At 42.0% G+C, this 17,188-nt stretch overlaps 1 protein-coding gene across 3 annotated transcripts; it reads right to left on the bottom strand.

Annotated features, from left to right (window-relative positions):
- Positions 1-2,441: 2,441 nt before the first annotated feature.
- LOC123051523 (putative tRNA (cytidine(32)/guanosine(34)-2'-O)-methyltransferase) lies at positions 2,442-12,680 on the bottom strand. 3 transcript variants are annotated; one of them, XM_044474416.1, is made up of 8 exons: positions 12,074-12,680; positions 11,914-11,963; positions 11,790-11,838; positions 11,607-11,704; positions 11,459-11,519; positions 8,060-11,368; positions 6,574-6,644; positions 2,442-6,441 (listed from the first exon to the last, which is right to left on the bottom strand). In XM_044474416.1, exons 1-6 carry the CDS (start codon positions 12,282-12,284, stop codon positions 11,271-11,273), a joined length of 567 nt encoding a protein of 188 aa, XP_044330351.1. In that variant the 5' UTR covers positions 12,285-12,680; the 3' UTR covers positions 2,442-6,441; positions 6,574-6,644; positions 8,060-11,270. The 3 variants fall into 3 exon arrangements, with proteins under 3 accessions (XP_044330351.1, XP_044330352.1, XP_044330350.1); XM_044474417.1 differs by having other exon boundaries at positions 11,607-11,701; XM_044474415.1 differs by lacking the exons at positions 2,442-6,441; positions 6,574-6,644 and having other exon boundaries at positions 7,992-11,368; positions 11,607-11,701; positions 11,790-11,963.
- Between the last annotated feature and the right edge of the window lie 4,508 nt (positions 12,681-17,188).

Raw genomic sequence — 17,188 nt, 5'->3', positions numbered from 1 at the left:
TGCACACCGTCCCCGTGCTCCGTATGTAGGTGTCCAATCATACCACAAAGCGCACACCAATCATAAACTCCAATGACGATGACGACATTTTGTTCACATCTCATCGCATGATTTTGAAAATTTGTTCACAAATGCAATAAAATGCTTTTTCAAATTTATTAACAAATTGCAGCAATGTTGACATTTTTGAAAAAAAATCATAGTTGTAAAAAAACTTAGTAATTAAAATAATTATTATTATTTTCAAGAAACGTTTTCTAAAAAATACTATAATATTCCGATCCACCCGGCAATTAATTCTTCAAAATTCACACGGGTATATAGTCACAAAGACTCAGAAACATTACTGTTTAACTACATACCTTTGGTCATTCGTGAACATTTTTACAAAATTGTGAACATTTTTTACTCTTTACAAACACTTTTTAAAAATTGTGAACATTTTTTATATTGGGAATTGTTTTTAAGAATTTTCTTTTGAATCGGCGAACAATTTTAGAATAGATGAACATTTTTTCGAAATTGGTCGATTTTTTTAAATGCATGAACATTTTCTGAATCAGAAAAAAAATTATGAATCAATAAACCCTTTTGTAATTTTTAACTGTTTTTTAAATTTTAGGACATTTGTTAAAATGCATGAACATTTTTTGAATTAGCACACATTTTGTTCAATTTCATTAATAATTTTTAATACACGCACTTTTTTTCAAAATCATGGACGTTTTTTTATCTTATGAAGTTTTTTAAAATTGCGAATATTTTTAGAAATATTCCGAGCATTTTTTGAATTCAGAAACATTTTATGGTTCTTAAACACTTTATTTCGAAATTATCAGTTTTTTATATTGCGAAAGTTTTTTGAAGTTCCAAATTATTTAAAGTAGAACAAAACAAAAACGGAACAGAAAAATAAAAATAAAAAAGGAACTAAAAAAACTGGCGCCCGCACATGGGCCGGCCCAGACGGGCTCACTGTGCACAGAGCACAGTATAGTAGGTCCCTATCCTTGGGCCGGCCCATGCGGGAGATTCCATGCAAAACGTTTTTTTCACTTATCATGGCATTGGTGAGTAATATTTTGCAACTTTGAGGTCAACTTTTAGGACAATGTCCGTGCGTTGCTACAAGAGGAGGAAAACATACGCAATAAAAGAAGCATATACATAGACAAATCTTGATGCAAATCAAACAACCAAAAGGAGATTATGTTTCGGTTAGTAATCATAGACCTTCTGACAACCTTGTTATGAGACGAATGACAATGGCAAAGAACATCATAGAGTTAAATATAATTATCTGATGATTTATGTTATTACACGAAATAAGATAGGATGTGTCTAGGTCTCAGTCGACTGATGTCACCATAGGTAGATTAGGCCTGTTTACTGGCTGTCCCTCTGCTGGGTTGTAACCGGCTGAACGCTGGGCTTATTCCGTTTTTTCGTTTGTTTATTTGTTACTTCGGGCTGGCCTTCTTACTTTCTTTGTTGTGATTGGGCCGAGCTATGATTTTGTTTGTTTGTTTTCACGCACATCCAAAAAAGCTATTGAACAAAAAGATAAGTTACAGCCAGGCCCAGCCGATATATGGACAGAAAACTGTTTGCTCCTCTGCTCATCTGAACCTTGCTATCCATTGTTCGTGGAGTTGATCAGAGCAACTTATGGATGTTTTTCAGTACTATTACTAGCAACTTGTACATGCCCTCTTCCTAGTTTCAAGAAAAGAATAGATAGACATGGTGATACACGGCTGGTTAACTTCCCTGCATTAAGTAGCTTAGTTAACAAAAATCATGTATTGGCTAGTTCAGAAACTTCAGCAAAGAGTATGGAGACACTGGATCTTCAAGGGTTACCAAAAAAATAATGTGTTAACAAAAAATTGCTGTGTTACCTAGCTAGATAAAACTCAGGAAAACTGAATATATATAGAAAAATGTTACAAACCAGTGTAGCAACTTCTCCAAAAAGGAAATCCTCTGACGCTTCCATGTAAGTGATTTCTACATGATATCCTCTCTCTTCTGACTCTGGATCTTCAAGACACAGCTCTTTGCCTTTTGCATTTTTGTCGCTCTCACGGTCGCTTGCTTCATCATCCATGTCAGTGCCCGTGTGTATTCATAAATGTATATAATACATTAGTCTTGAAAAACAAGTTTTAAAAAACAGAGGGGCGCGACAAAGTATGACATAGAAGAAACTAAAATCATGCCACTAGCTAGAAGAGAATTTCTACTACTAGTTAGTAATTCAGCATGTCATTCCCCCTAGCACACAAAATTCTGAACAACAAAAAGTATAAACAAGACAACCTCAGAGACTGAACATAAGTGCATTTCAAGAAATAAAAAAATCTGAACAAAAAGTAAACAATCTGAACATATACAACAACAACTACTTAGTACCAAGCCAACACAAACACAGCACGCACCCACGCACACAATCTTAGGTGGGGCATTCCAACCCTTCAAAAAGTCCGACTCCCGAAACAGGGGCACCGTCGGTGTCATTTATCGCAAAAAAATGAACCTGGAACAAGCTCAAACATACCAGCCGAAAAAAGGCTTGATTACAAGGTAACTGATAAAAACATTTGACTTGAATCTGCAACTAAATATAGCAAAATCTCAGTAACTTGACATAAATTCTGACGACAAAAATCAAATAGAAATGAACTTAAGGTAATGATTTGATGTGTTTAAGTATAGCTCAAGGATCCTCATATATTCGTGAGAGAGTGGTGTCATCCATTGAATTTAACTGATGGTTCTGAACACTACTTCAGAAATACACATAAAAAACAAAAATAGCACACACACAAGCCAAAATCTGAACAAATCGTCATGGAGCCATTCAAATGCAAAAATCAAAAACTACTTTGTCTATGAACTTGACCAGACCTACTTTGACCAGACCTACTTTGTTCGTTGTCACGGCACTCGTGTATTAGGTTGCACAGGAAGGACAAAAATGGTCATGGAGCCATTCAAAATCCAAAATCATCAGGTTTAGGATGGATTTTCAGCAGGCACACTTTCAAAATCAAAAATTGTGCTTGAACCCTTCGCGCTTGCCCCCAATCCCCCACAAAAGCAAAAAAATGTGTTGAAAACTGACCCGTCCCACTCCTTTCCTGCCGCCCTCCGACAAAAACACAAAGATAGTTGCAAGATCGGTTGCTCGATTTGCATTGACTGACACGGCAGCGGGTTTGTTATGGTGCTTGCGAGACGCACTACGGGGGAGAGGAGCGGGGAGGTAGGGGGATATCTTACCTGCTCTGCCTACTGTCGGACATGTACGGTGACACTTGTAGTTGCAAGCCTAGTATCGGAGATGCAACTCCCATCCTCCAACAAAACAAAAGACTAGTTGCAACCATGTTGGAAGACATGCAATTGCAGTCGGGGGTGACAGTTGCAGTTGCATGCCTAGTACTGGACATGCAACTGCCCCCCTCGGACTCGCAAGTACACCACCCCCTCTCCCGCCGCCCTCCGAGAAAAACACAAGGCCAATTGCAGCCAGTGACGACACTTGTAGTTGCATCCCTAGTACTGGACATGCAATTGGGCCCACCCACGTCACTCACATACAAAAAACAAAAGTTAGTTGCAGTCGGGGTGTATGCATCCAGTTGCGGTTGAGGGCGACCCTTGCAATTGCAAGCCTACTGTTGGACATGCAATTGTCCCCTCCCCCTCTCCGACAAAAAACGCAATGCCACTTGCAGTCAGGGAGGAGACATGCAGTTGCGGTCGAGGGCGACACTTGCAGTTGCAAGTCTAGTATCGGACATGCAACTCGCAGCCCTCTCCTCCCGCACCCTTACAAAAACAAAAATGGTAGTTGCATTTGTCTGTGTGGGCATGCGATTGCGGTCAAGGGTGACACTTGAAGTTGCAAGCCTACTGCCGTACATGCAACTCCCCCCTTCGCCCCTCCGACAAAAAAGCAAGGCTAGTTGCAGTCGGGAGGGAGGCTTGTAGTTTCAATCGAGGGCGACACTTGCAATTGCAAGCCTACTATCAAACATGCAACTCGTACCCCGCTCTTCCGACGCCCACTTACAAAACAAATGCCAGTTGCAACCGGGTGTGTGGGCATGCAGTTGCAACCGTGTGTGTAGGCAAGCAATTGCACTTGAGGGCGACACCTGTAGTTGCAAGCCTACTATTGGACATGCAACTAACCCCTTCCCCTCTCCGACCAAAAATGCAAGGCCAGTTGCAGCAGGGAGGAGACATGCATTTGCGGTCAAGCGCAACACTTGCAGTTGCAAGTATAGTATCGAACATGCATCTCGCACCCCTCTCTTGCCGCCCCTTACCAAAAGAATGTCAGTTGCAACTTGGTATGTGGGCATGCAATTGCAGTCGAGAACAACGCTTAAAGTTGCAAGCCTAATGTTGGACATGCAACTGCCCCCTCCAACAAAAGCCTAAAGGCAAGTTGTAGTCGGGGAGGAGACATGCAGTTGTGGTCGAGGGCGACACTTGTAGTTGCAAGTCTAGTATCGGACATACAACTCACACCCCTCTTCTGCCGCCCACCTACAAATCTCGTCGCCCCCTTACAAAAACAAAAAAATGTCCAGTTGCAGCTAGGTGTGTAGGCATGTCGGTACGGTTGAGGGCGACACTTGCAATTGCAAGCCTACTATTGGACATGCAACTGCCGCCCCCCCCTCCTAACAAAAAAACAAGGCCAGTTGCACTCAGAGAGGAGACATGCAGTTGCGGTCGAGGGCGACACTTGGAGTTCCAAGCCTAGTATCGGACATGCAACTCGCACCCCTCTCCCGTCGCCCCCTTAAAAAAACAAAATTGTTAGTTGTAGTCGAATGTGTGGGCATGCGATTGTGATCGAGGGCGACACTTGTAGTTGCAAGCCTACTGTTGGACATGCAACTGCCCCTCCCCCTCTCCAACAAAAAATGCAAGGCTCGTTGCAGTCGGGAGGGAGACTTGCAATTGCAATCGAGGGCGACACTTGCAATTTCGAGCCTACTATCACACATGCAACTCACATCCCGCTCTTCCGCCGCCCACTTACAACACAAATGTCCTTTGCAATCGGGTGTGTAGGCATGCAGTTGCGGTTGAGGGCAACACTTGCGTTGCAAGCCTACTATTGGACATGCAACTGCCCCCTCCCCCTCTCCGACAAAAAATGCAAGGCCAAGGAGACATGCAGTTGTGGTCGAGGGCGACACTTGAAGTTGCAAGCCTACTATTGGACATGCAACCCGCACCTCTCCTGCCGCCACCTTACAAAAACAAAATATGTCAGTTGCAGTCATATGTGTGGGCATGTAGTTGCGGTCGAGGGCGACGCTTGCAGTTGCAAGCCTACTATTGGACATGCAACTGCCCCCTCCTTCTCTCTGACAAAAAAAAACTAAAGGCGGTTGCAGTCGGGGAAGAGACACGTAGTTGCGGACAAGAGCGACACTTGCAGTTGCAAGTCTAGTATCGGACATGCAACTCGCACCCCTCTTTCGGCGCCCACTTACAAATCCCACCGCCCCGTTACAAAAATAAAAATGCCCGTTGCAAGCCTATTATTGATCACGCATGTTTGCAACTAGGTGTGTAGGCATGCAATTCAAAACAACATATATGAGTGTTTTATCAATTATCAACTTTCTTTGGTATTTGCATCATATCAAAACAACATAGAAGGAAAACCTAACAAAACAAGTAAAACATTTTCAAATTTTTACTTGAAGCACACCAAAACACATAAATGGAAAAAATAGAATAGGAAAAACATGTACATCCATAATTGAAAGATGCACTTCAGTGTTACAACACTAAAAAAACAACCAAAAAGCTTATAGTTTCACTCATGTAAATTCAGTTCAGATTCATGTTACCCCCTCCCTTCCACTCAAATTCACATTTGGTACTCGTATTCTTACTTGTAGCATATCCATACAAAAAAAGAAAGAATGAAGAAGAGATACATACCATCATGCCCAAATGGACATCTGTCCTCGTGAGGCGGTGAATGAAAGGCAAACCTATGAATCCATCATGGAGAGTCAGCAAGTCCTCAACCTCATTCAGTTGAAGCCCCCCTAGTGCGAACGATGCCTTCATCATCGTCGCTGGAAGCTTCTCCATCCTCATCATCTTCATCTGAAGCTTCCATGGCATCATCCTCATACATAGACTGCTCATCTTCAGATCCGTTGCAAATCTGGATCACACAAACAACTACCCTAGGGGAGGCTCGTCCAAGTAGGACAACACCAGCTGACCCTTCCCCGGCTTGTTGTTTGCATAAAACTTCCTCCAACCTCTCCCATACATTGTGCTCTGTGTGCGACCCGTGTGACACTTTACAGTGTACGATCGTTTGTTTGCCACAAATATCTCTTCTCCAGTCATGTCGTTGAAACAGATCCTTTAATTGCATGGCACAACCTATTTGGGTCGAACACAAAAATCAAAATCAAAGTCAGGAGTGGTATCATGACAAAAAAACTAAATAAAAGAAATAAAGGATCAAGAAAATGGAAGGTACAAAAACAATTAAAACAGAAACTGTTGAGTTACCCCTGTGTTCTTGAAGTCCTCCCATACATACATGCTGAAACCGCTTCCCTCGAACAGACTCCACAAACCATCTCCCGTGCACATAAAAAGAAGAAAATAAATAAATAAATAAATGGGTAACTCACTAACAACACACTACAGAAAAAGTAAGAAAAGGGATTCAGAAAAGCATAAGTAAAAAAGAACAATTTCGAAACATCTAGAAATTTATTTTGTTATTTTATCTCAATATTCATGCAGCTTTATGATTGTGTGAACAAAGACCCTGCTTACCAGATGCTAAACCCCATTTATTTACACAACAAAAAGTACTATTGCTGCCCCTAATTAATCTAATGCAGCAGTGGTGACAAACTACCAGGGGCATGTGCCATCAAATTTCCCTGCTGTGTTAACACTCAGCAGAAAACAACAACAGATCAACTTGTCAAAAAAGAATGACTAGCAGAGGTTATATCCTAACAAAAAGGTTAACTTAGGCAGCCTAAACACATGCTCCTGCTATATAGAGGGGGTAAATTGCACTCTTTGTTTAATCTCTGTGCAGGACATGTGTATGTAGGGTGCTTGTTTACATCAGCGCAAAGCAAAAAATAAAAAAAAACTCTTGTATCTCCTTGGTTTAACATGGCTTATTTAATTTTTGTTGTCCTGCAAATAAATTGCCCCTGTTTTACTAAGTGTCACAAAGTCATAGTATAAGATTCAGTGCTGGGTAGTACTTTTGCTCAAATGCTAGACCAGATCTTCTCAGCTAAAATCCTAATAGTAACATTCTCTAAGTACCTACAAGCATAAAAATTAGTAGTACCGGTAGTACTACTTCCAAGTCAGTCCAAGGAGAAACTTCATGTCAGTCTCCTAGAGCTACTGGACTTTAGTACTACTACTAGTTGTAAAAAAATATTTACTGGAGAGTACCAAACTAATAAATGGGTTCAGTGAAAAACTGAAAAAATATATTCAACATACTGCTTGAAAAGGGGGCATGACAAACAATCAACATGCCACTGCTAGTAAAATGGGTTCAGTAAAAATCATACTCTTCTTTCCCTGAGAATGATTTCAACATTCTACTGAGTCGCATGGGTTTAGTAAAAAATCATACTGCTAGTAACAAAAATGGGTTCAGTAATCATACCCAGCCCACACAATCTACAGTATAAAAACCAAAAACAAAATAAAGAAACATTTAGAGTGCCACTAAAAAACTGTATTCAACATCTGTCCATGAAAAAAAATGAATCTACATCATATGGATGCCTGCATACCTACATACCAATAAAATCGAACAACGTTCTTGAAACACAAACACAAATGAAATCAAAATAAAAGGGGCCAAACTCTGGGGCGATTCTCTGCTTGAAACTACTAATCAGTACTTGATCCAAACAAATCGTAACCCACACAAACAACCCCCCCCCCCCCCTTCAGATCTATGGTATAGCGCCAACGAAAAATAACAAACAAGTTAGGGATAACTTACTCCACCAGCAGCGTCGCTCATCCTCTCACGCTGGGAGTGCAGGAGCATGCCGATCTATCCATCCGAAGAAACCCTCCAGCTCGGAGACTCTTTTTCCTCTATGGAGTTCTTTGGATTCGAGAGAGGGGAATGGAGAGAGACGAAGTGGAGTGACAGTAATTGCCAGTTCCCCTCCTCTTGTTGACCACGGGTAGTTGCTCCCCCTTGCGTCTCCGTAGTAAATGTAAAAAAAAAGAGGCCCGAAAAAACAATACAGAACAAACAAAAAAAGCATCTGAACGCCTGGCCAGCCCACAAAAAGAAAAAACACTCGGTCCCTCCCCCCGGCAAGGGGCGACGGCCCAACAAAAAAAACAGAAAAAGGAAACGGTCTGGGCCGCGCCTTAGACAGGCCAAAACAAGGACAAAATATCCCCAGCGCGAATCTACAGGCAAACAAAGATCGAACGGCTGACTCGTCGACTGAGACTTGTCTCAGTCGACTGAGATTTAGCAGTTCCGAATAAGATATCCGTACATTGAAATTTTAGAAGTCCAACAATTCTCTATCCCTTCTTACCGTAGAAGGGTATAAGACAAACATTCCTTGTACAAAGATAGGTAAATATCGTGATTTTTACGTGTTAATCAAGCAACGACAGTGCAATACTAAACAAAGATACGAAACGCCAACCACAGTGATCATACTATGAATAGTATATGATAAGCTCATACATATTCGCAGTACAATCAAAAATAAAATTATTAATTAGAGGAAAATGCATTATTTTCTTTTTCTAGTACTTCGGGGAGGACAAATGGTATAACGTGACATCAGACCAGCAACTTCCTTGAATCTGACATGCTTATATCATTTCATAATATGGCCTTGCACTCAAGAATCAAATGGAAGCTTGATAGGCCGTTTCTTCTAGCTAATTATAATATGGACAAATAGTATACAATATAGGCTTGCACACAAGACTCAAATGGGAACATGGCAGGCCGTTTCTTCTAGCTAGTTGTTCCATTGAAAAAAAAATACCATCATGATATATACCCAGTGCAAGGTACATGTGCGGAACAAACTATAAAAGGGGAGACCGTAGAACAGTAGAGAAAAATCAGTTCTACACCCTCAACAAAGTCTTTCCTAGCTTGTTCTGTTTTTCCTTCCTCCTGTTGTATGTGTTTCCTTCTAAAGACTCATACAATGCGCTTGAGATATATTCTTTTCAAGCTCCTCAAAGAGCAAACACATTGTAATAAAAAATCATGGACAATAACAGTACTCCATCGGTAATGTATTCATATGGGGCCATGGGGGCCTTGCAAAACAGGCGTAAAATTCAGAAACATATGCTTTTTATCTTTTTATCCTCTTTTCTGGCAAGAACATGCTGGATTATAGATTATCGCTTGTGATCAGAATCACAAGGGAAGTACAATGTGATCGTCATAAAAACATAAACATGATATGTTTGATATAAAAACACAACAAAGGGGGAAATTTCCTTGTCCAACAAGGCCTATAGAACTGTCATTAAAAATAATAGCAATTGTCCAGCAAACACATGCATTTCATAGTAGCATATATAGTTCTCTTTGTTAATAAATTAGGCCATGTTCACATGCATTAAAACATCTTACAGTCCAGTCTAATGCCAGTTCAAAATTGACACCATGGCTGCGCAAAATTGTAGAGTAGAAAACCAGCATGATATGCACGTCTACCATCCTGTACATCTGAATATACAGTGAAGCTTGTACTGTGTGCAGCCTAAACTGAAGCAACTTAAAATATCAAGGGAGTTAAATCATGAAGTCTATTGACCAATATCTAACAAAAGAATTATTAACATCGGTCCATTCTGGAGTAAGTTTATAAGTTGCACTCTCATCAAATCTTCTCGAAAACAAAAATGATGCTTTGCTAACAGGATGAAAAAAAATAGTGCAGCTCACTGTTACATATCACTAACCATAAATACCATAGAGCAGGAACCTTGTTCATATTAACCGTGATCATAAAATTGAATCTATATGTACACCAAAAGAAAACAAAAAAGTATATGTAACTAAACCATAATCAGATTGACTCTTATTTGTACGGTTCGTCCATCCAATGTATGCCTGATGCATAACAAAAATATATTTGAATATAGTATATGCTCCAGGTTTCACCACCGGAACACCATATATAGGGATCACAAACATATGGTTTGTGGTGCAGGATTCTAGATATTGAAGGCAAGCATCATGCCTAGTACCAACCAGAGAATCATGTATTCCAATGCAACAGTACTACTATAGTTTATCCTATTAGTTCCAGTAGTTATCATATTAGTTCTCACAAAACTAACTGGATAACTATGCAGTGTCATCGTCATTTTCAGTAGTGTTGACATGCAGGCAAAAAGAATCCAATGTTAAGTTCTAGGTGCATATAAATATGATGTATTTGCGCCACCACGAAAAATCAAAGAGTTATTTGTTAGAATTGACTTACATATCAATATGTTCAGTGGGCGCTGCACCAAAGAGCACATATAATTAGTACAATACTGGAAGCTTTGGCTCAAAAAAAGGTTAACCTCTAATATCAGTCAGCTCTGCTGCACCAGAGAATTATAAACGTGGACATGATAAAATAAGGAACCATATAGGCGTGTTACAAACATTAGTGTGAAGCAAACATATCTTGGTTGTGGGCTCTAACCGCTGAAAAGAAGATGATAAGAGTATTTAAAAGTACTGAACAAAGCGAGTGGTAGGGAGATGAACTTCTGGTGGATGGTCTCCAGGAGAACTGCCGGAGGTATGGATTCCTGAAGAATAACAAATGGTCCATAACAATTCATGTGCAGCTGGGCAGTGGTTCAGCGCTAGGATATTAACTACCTGTAGCTGAATCCACCATGAGGCTGGGATTTGGTAGAGGGGAGATGGGGCAGCAAGGTAGATGGAAGCAGGAAGGACAATAGTGGAAAATATAACAAGTTAGTGAAACCATAGTTACACCAGGTTGTTCTACAACATAATCAGCAACGAATTATCCAAAGGGTGAGTAAAAATGGTCCAATGTTCAATATAAAAATACAAAGAAGCTATTGCACCGAAAGTGAACATTTTAAGGCAGAATGCTAAACATAACTTCAGGGTTAAGGTAGCATTATTTTTGGACACCGCATCTTATGGATACTGCAAATTACTTCCAGAAAGTATATCTGATCTAAATTGATATGCAGAGACAGAGAAAATTATACCAACTGCCAATATAAGCTGGGACTGAAGACTGAACAAACTCGTCCATATCATGAAGTCCAGTAACTGCAATCATCCAAAGCAAAGTAAGAAACAGAAGTACCATAAACACATGTAAGATGGTTATGGACCACTTGTCTAGCAATGCAAGCTTACCATCAGGGGCGGCATCATAGACAACCAAGTCTGCTCTACATCCATCAAAGTGCCTGATAACCTGGCAGCATATGTACATCTGTTACAGCAATACAAGCAAAAGTTTTATTACAAAGAATTTATCTATGCGTCGATCTATCCATCTCACCACTTCCGCTGCCCGAGCATTGGTGATGTCGCCCTGCACTTGTATAACACCTTCTATCGGAGCCATCGGTTGCAGATCAATTCCGGCCACCATGTCTGCTGTAAGCAGAGCACAGAAACAATCAGATACAAAGAATGAAATTATGTTAGAACATAAGATGTTCGCACTGACACTGCTACTCACTTGCCGTCAGATGATAGCTTTGCGGTAGATACAAATTGTGGCTCAAAATCTGCAATTGCGATTGAGATAAGCAATTGAACAAAGGGATACAAGCATGGATGTGGGAAACCGAGCTTGTGACTACCTGGCTCCAGCTCCCAGGAGCAGCGCACAGGTCAACGGCACGCTTCACTCCTGCACACATGAACAGCAAAAGGAAAGCAGCATGTGGTTAATTTGATGCTGCACACCAATGGAAGCAAAGTGGCAGGAAGGCGAGAAAGCTGATTGGTTTCAGACGAGACCGTGGAAGATGTTGAACTCTTGGTCGATCTGCATGAGCTTGAAGGCGCTGCGAGCCTCCACCCCTCCTCCTTGGCCTTCCGGTAGTAGATGTCCTGGGAAACCGCCGGACAGAGCCCCCACCTCGCGCCTATGGCCGGCAAGCCACCGGCGAGCAGCAGCAGGACACCGCCGCACCTCACCTCTCCCTTCTCTTTCCCTCCGGCCTCCCATCTCCTTCCCCCCATCCTCCCTTTTCTCTCCCACTCATCTCTCTCTTCTCTCACAGGTACCCGACGCTATGCCACGCCCGCCAGCCGTCGTGCTCCGAACTCCGGCCGCTTTCCTTCCAGATCCGGCGCCTGCGCGCCATTTCCCACCGAATCCGGCGAGATTCGGCAGGTCCTCGCCGACCGCGCCACCGCAAGCCCCTGGCTGCCGCTGGTCTCGTCTGCGTCGTGGGCGACGCGCCGGACCTTCTTGCTTGCCCGCCTCTCCTCCAAGCCTCTCCATTTTCTCCTCCTTAGTCTCCGCGCGCGCCGCCCGCCTCCCTGCCGCCGCCTGATGTGACGCCCAAGTGCAGCGGCGCCGCCCCTCCCTGCCATGGCCGCCCCCTGCAAAAAACGAAAGATAAGGATCGCGGGTTGAATACTCCCAACTCCAGGGTTCTTTTTGTAAAAATGACACGTTTTCTCAGATTAGCAACTTAAAATAGGACCGCGGGTTGATTTCATGTAAACTGAGGGGCTTTTTTGGAAAACTGCCACGATGACGGCCCCCCGCTGGTTTATTATTAGGGAAAGACTACTACAACAAGAAAAGTAAACTAGCTAAAAGCTATTACTATTTTTTTTTGTTTTTCTTATGGTTTATTAAACAGACAAGAAGAAAGCAGGAAAAAGAAAAATAAATTAGCATGGATAATACAATGAAAGAGTATGAGCACCGACATCTAGCAATGAGTGTGTGAACATGAATGTAATGTCGGTGGGAAATACGTACTCCCCCAAGCTTAAGCTTTTGACCTAAGTTGGTTTATTGCCACGGATGACCTGTCGGATATCCATAGTTGTAGTTGTGGTCGTACTGAGATACAGCGGTCATTGCATCGTGTGCTGCAGCTTGGAGGCGAGCTATCTCAGCCCTCCTCCTATACTCCTCCGCCTCCTCTCTAGTTATGTAATGTCTCCCTTTTTCCTGAAAGTCAAAGAGAGTAGGGGCAGGAAGAACAATATTGACGGTGTGACGCTTGTCAAAGATTAGTCTGTACTGGAGAGGTGGTGCATTCCTCTTGACAACCTGATGGTGAACCATATCATTAAAGTCTAGATAAGTAGGAGGCAGTTCAATATCATCATCACGTATGGCTACACCAAGAAAATCAGCTAAGCGGGTTGCATAAATTCCACCAAAGAAATCTCCATTAAATCTATTGTGATGCAACCTACGCGCATTAATAGCTCCCAAATTATAAGATTTGTCTCCTAACACAGCACTCCTAAGAATACTGAGGTCAGGGACACACATATGACATGCTCATCTTTACCATTTATGCACCTACCTATGAAGAGAGCAAAATAATGTATAGCAGGAAAATGAATACTCCCTATTGTAGCTTGTGTTATGTCTCTAGATTCACCCACAGTTATACTGGCAAGAAAATCTCTAAATTCAGATTTGCGAGGTTCACGAGGGCTACCCCATTGTGGAAGTTTGCAAGCAGGAATAGCTCTAGCAGATTCTTCATCCAGAACATAACCCTCAGGCACAACAGGCAATTCATATTTATTAGGGGGAGAGTCTTCATCATCACTATCTTCAATATTATCAGTTTCAATAATTTCATTCTCTCTAGCCCTAGCAAGTTGTTCATCAAGAAATTCACCAAGTGGCACAGTAGTATCAAGCATAGAAGTAGTTTCATCATAAGTATCATGCATAGCAGAAGTGGCATCATTAATAACATGCGACATATTAGAATGAATAGCAGAAGCAGGTTTAGGTGTCGCAAGCTTACTCAAAACAGAAGGTGAATTAAGTGCAGAGCTAGATGGCAGTTCCTTACCTCCCCTCGTAGTTGAGGGATAAATTGTTGTTTTTGCGTCTTTCAAGTTCTTCATAGTGACCAGCAGATATAAATCCCAAGTGACTCAAAGAATAGAGCTATGCTCCCCGGCAACGGCGCCAGAAAATAGTCTTGATAACCCACAAGTATAGGGGATCGCAACAGTTTTCGAGGGTAGAGTATTCAACCCAAATTTATTGATTCGACACAAGGGGAGCCAAAGAATATTCTCAAGTATTAGCAGTTGAGTTGTCAATTCAACCACACCTGGATAACTTAGTATCTGCAGCAAAGTATTTAGTAGCAAAGTAGTATGGAAGTAACGGTAACGATAGCAAAAGTAATATTTTTGGGTTTTGTAGTGATTGTAACAGTAGCAACGGAAAAGTAAATAAGCGAAGAACAATATGTGAAAAGCTCGTAGGCGTTGGATCGGTGATGGAGAATTATGCCGGATGCGGTTCATCATGTAACAGTCATAACATAGGGTGACACAAAACTAGCTCCAATTCATCAATGTAATGTAGGCATGTATTCCGAATATACTCATACGTGCTTATGGAAAAGAACTTGCATGACATCTTTTGTCCTACCCTCCCGTGGCAGCGGGGTCCTAATGGAAACTAAGGGATATTAAGGCCTCCTTTTAATAGAGAACCGGACCAAAGCATTAACACTTAGTGAATACATGAACTCCTCAAACTACTGTCATCACCGGAAGTGGTCCCGATTATTGTCACTTTGGGGTTGCCGGATCATAACACATAGTAGGTGACTATAGACTTGCAAGATAGGATCAAGAACTCACATATATTCATGGAAACATAATAGGTTCAGATCTGAAATCATGGCACTCAGGCCCTAGTGACAAGCATTAAGCATAGCAAAGTCATAACAACATCAATCTCAGAACATAGTGGATACTAGGGATCAAACCCTAACAAAACTAACTCGATTACATGATAGATCTCATCCAACCCATCACCGTCCAACAAGCCTACGATGGAATTACTCATGCACGACGGTGAGCATCATGAAATTGATGATGGAGGATGGTTGATGATGACGATGGCGACGGATTCCCCTCTCCGGAGCCCCGAACGGACTCCAGATCAGCCCTCCTGAGAGGTTTTAGGGCTTGGCGGCGGCTCCGTATCGTAAAACGTGATGAAACTTTCTCTTTGATTTTTTTCTCCCCGAAAGTGAATATATGGAGTTGGAGTTGAGGTCGGTGGAGCGTCAGGGGGCCCACGAGGCGGGGGGCGCGCCCAGGGGGCAGGCGCGCCCCCACCCTCGTGGACAGGTGGAGGCCCCCCTGACGTGGATTCTTCTTCCGATATTTTTAATATATTTCAAAATAATTCCCCGTGAAGTTTCAGGTCATTCCGAGAACTTTTGTTTTTGCACATAAATAACACCATGGCAATTCTGCTGAAAACAGCGTCAGTCCGGGTTAGTTCCATTCAAATCATGCAAGTTAGAGTCCAAAACAAGGGCAAAAGTGTTTGGAAAAGTAGATACGACGGAGACGTATCAGATCTCCACGACCAGGAGCAACCACAATCGATTGCAGACGCGGCCTGGCAGAAGCAGCCACCGTCGCTGCCCAAGACAGGGAGGGAGGGCGCTACGGCGGGCAGCTGCGGGGCTGGCAGGGAGCAAGAAAGGGGTGCGAGGGAATCACTTACCGGGATCTTGCCATAACTCACTTCCCACAAGGCCGCACACGGGAAAATCTGCCCGGAGATTTGGTCAACGAAGCATGGAGCCGAGGCCTCCCCTGCCTCCAGCAAGGCCACGCAGCGCAGAACGCGGCCAGTGACGCCATCAATGAAGGCCGGCGAGGCTGAGCAGGGAGCGGTGGTTGGGGAAGCTGTGGTAGGTGGGAGCGGCGGAGGGGCTCGAGCGGGAGCCATGGCGCCCATGATTATGGCGGCATTTTCATATTTTTTGGAGTTAAAGAAGTATTGCTACTCTTGCATTCTTTACAGACTGTACAGTTTTGGCAGATTGCTGTTATGTTTGCATATGTTTGCTTGTTTAATGATTCTATTTGAGGATAGGAGTACTAAATATGCAGAGGCATTTATTATGCAATGTTGAATAATAATTTTTGTGATTTGCTACAGTAGAGAATGATAAGGTTTTTGCATTGGTTTATACTAACTTATCTCACGAGTTCTTGTTGAGTTTTTTGTGGATGAAGTTTTTAAGATTTAGGGAAACCGTGATATAAAAGGAATTAAGAAGACACAAAAGCTCAAGCTTGGGGATGCCCAAGGCATCCCAAGATAATATTTCAAGAAGTGTCAAGCATCTAAGCTTGGGGATGCCCGAGTAGGCATCCCACCTTTCTTCATCAACAATTATCGGTTAGTATCGGTTGAGCCTAAGTTTTTGCTTCTTCACATGAGTTGTGCTATTCTTGGAATGTCATTTTGTTTTGTTTTGCTTGCTGTTTTTAATAAAATACTTAGATATGAAAGTTTTTAAATAAGAGAGAGTCCTCAAATAGCTACCCATTTACTTAACTACTCGTTTGATCTTCACTTATATCTTTTTGGAGTAGTTTATCATTCACTCTCATGCTTCACTTAGATTATTTTGAGAGATGAAATTTTTTATGCTCATGTTCTTCACTTAAATTTATTTGAGCTTGTCAAAAGCAATTGGAACATATGGAACTAGTCCCAAAGTGATAGATATTCAAGAGGGATATAATAAAAACTTTCACGAAGATCATTGGACAAATTAAACTTGATTCTTTGTGAAGTTTGAGATATGATGATACTGATATGTGAGTCATGTTGGTGAGTAATTATGCTTTAGTAAGAATATTGATGTTAAGGTTTGTGATTCCCTATGCAAGCACGAAATTCAATAGTTATGCAATGAAATTACATCCTACTTGTGGTGCATTATTCGGTGTTAGTTATGCTTAATGCTCGCTTATGAGATTTTTCGTTGCATGCTTGGATGCTTCTCAACCTTTTTGCTAGCCTTCGCTTGTACTAAGTAGGAATACTACATGTGCATCCAAGATCCTTAAACCCAGTTTTGCCATATGAGTCCA

Source organism: Triticum aestivum, chromosome 2D (genome assembly GCF_018294505.1).
Source record: "Triticum aestivum cultivar Chinese Spring chromosome 2D, IWGSC CS RefSeq v2.1, whole genome shotgun sequence".
NCBI classification, from domain to species: domain Eukaryota; kingdom Viridiplantae; phylum Streptophyta; class Magnoliopsida; order Poales; family Poaceae; genus Triticum; species Triticum aestivum.
This window is presented reverse-complemented; position numbering and strand designations above follow the sequence as displayed.

Coding starts and splice junctions, on each gene's coding strand:
- LOC123051523 (XM_044474415.1), bottom strand. CDS start 12,284: ATGGGAGGCCGGAGGGAAAGAGAAGGGAGAGGTGAGGTGCGGCGGTGT. Junction 11,964..12,073: donor AGAGTTCAACATCTTCCACG/GTCTCGTCTGAA, acceptor TCATGTGTGCAG/GAGTGAAGCGTGCCGTTGAC. Junction 11,702..11,789: donor AAGCTATCATCTGACGGCAA/GTGAGTAGCAGT, acceptor TGCTTACAGCAG/ACATGGTGGCCGGAATTGAT.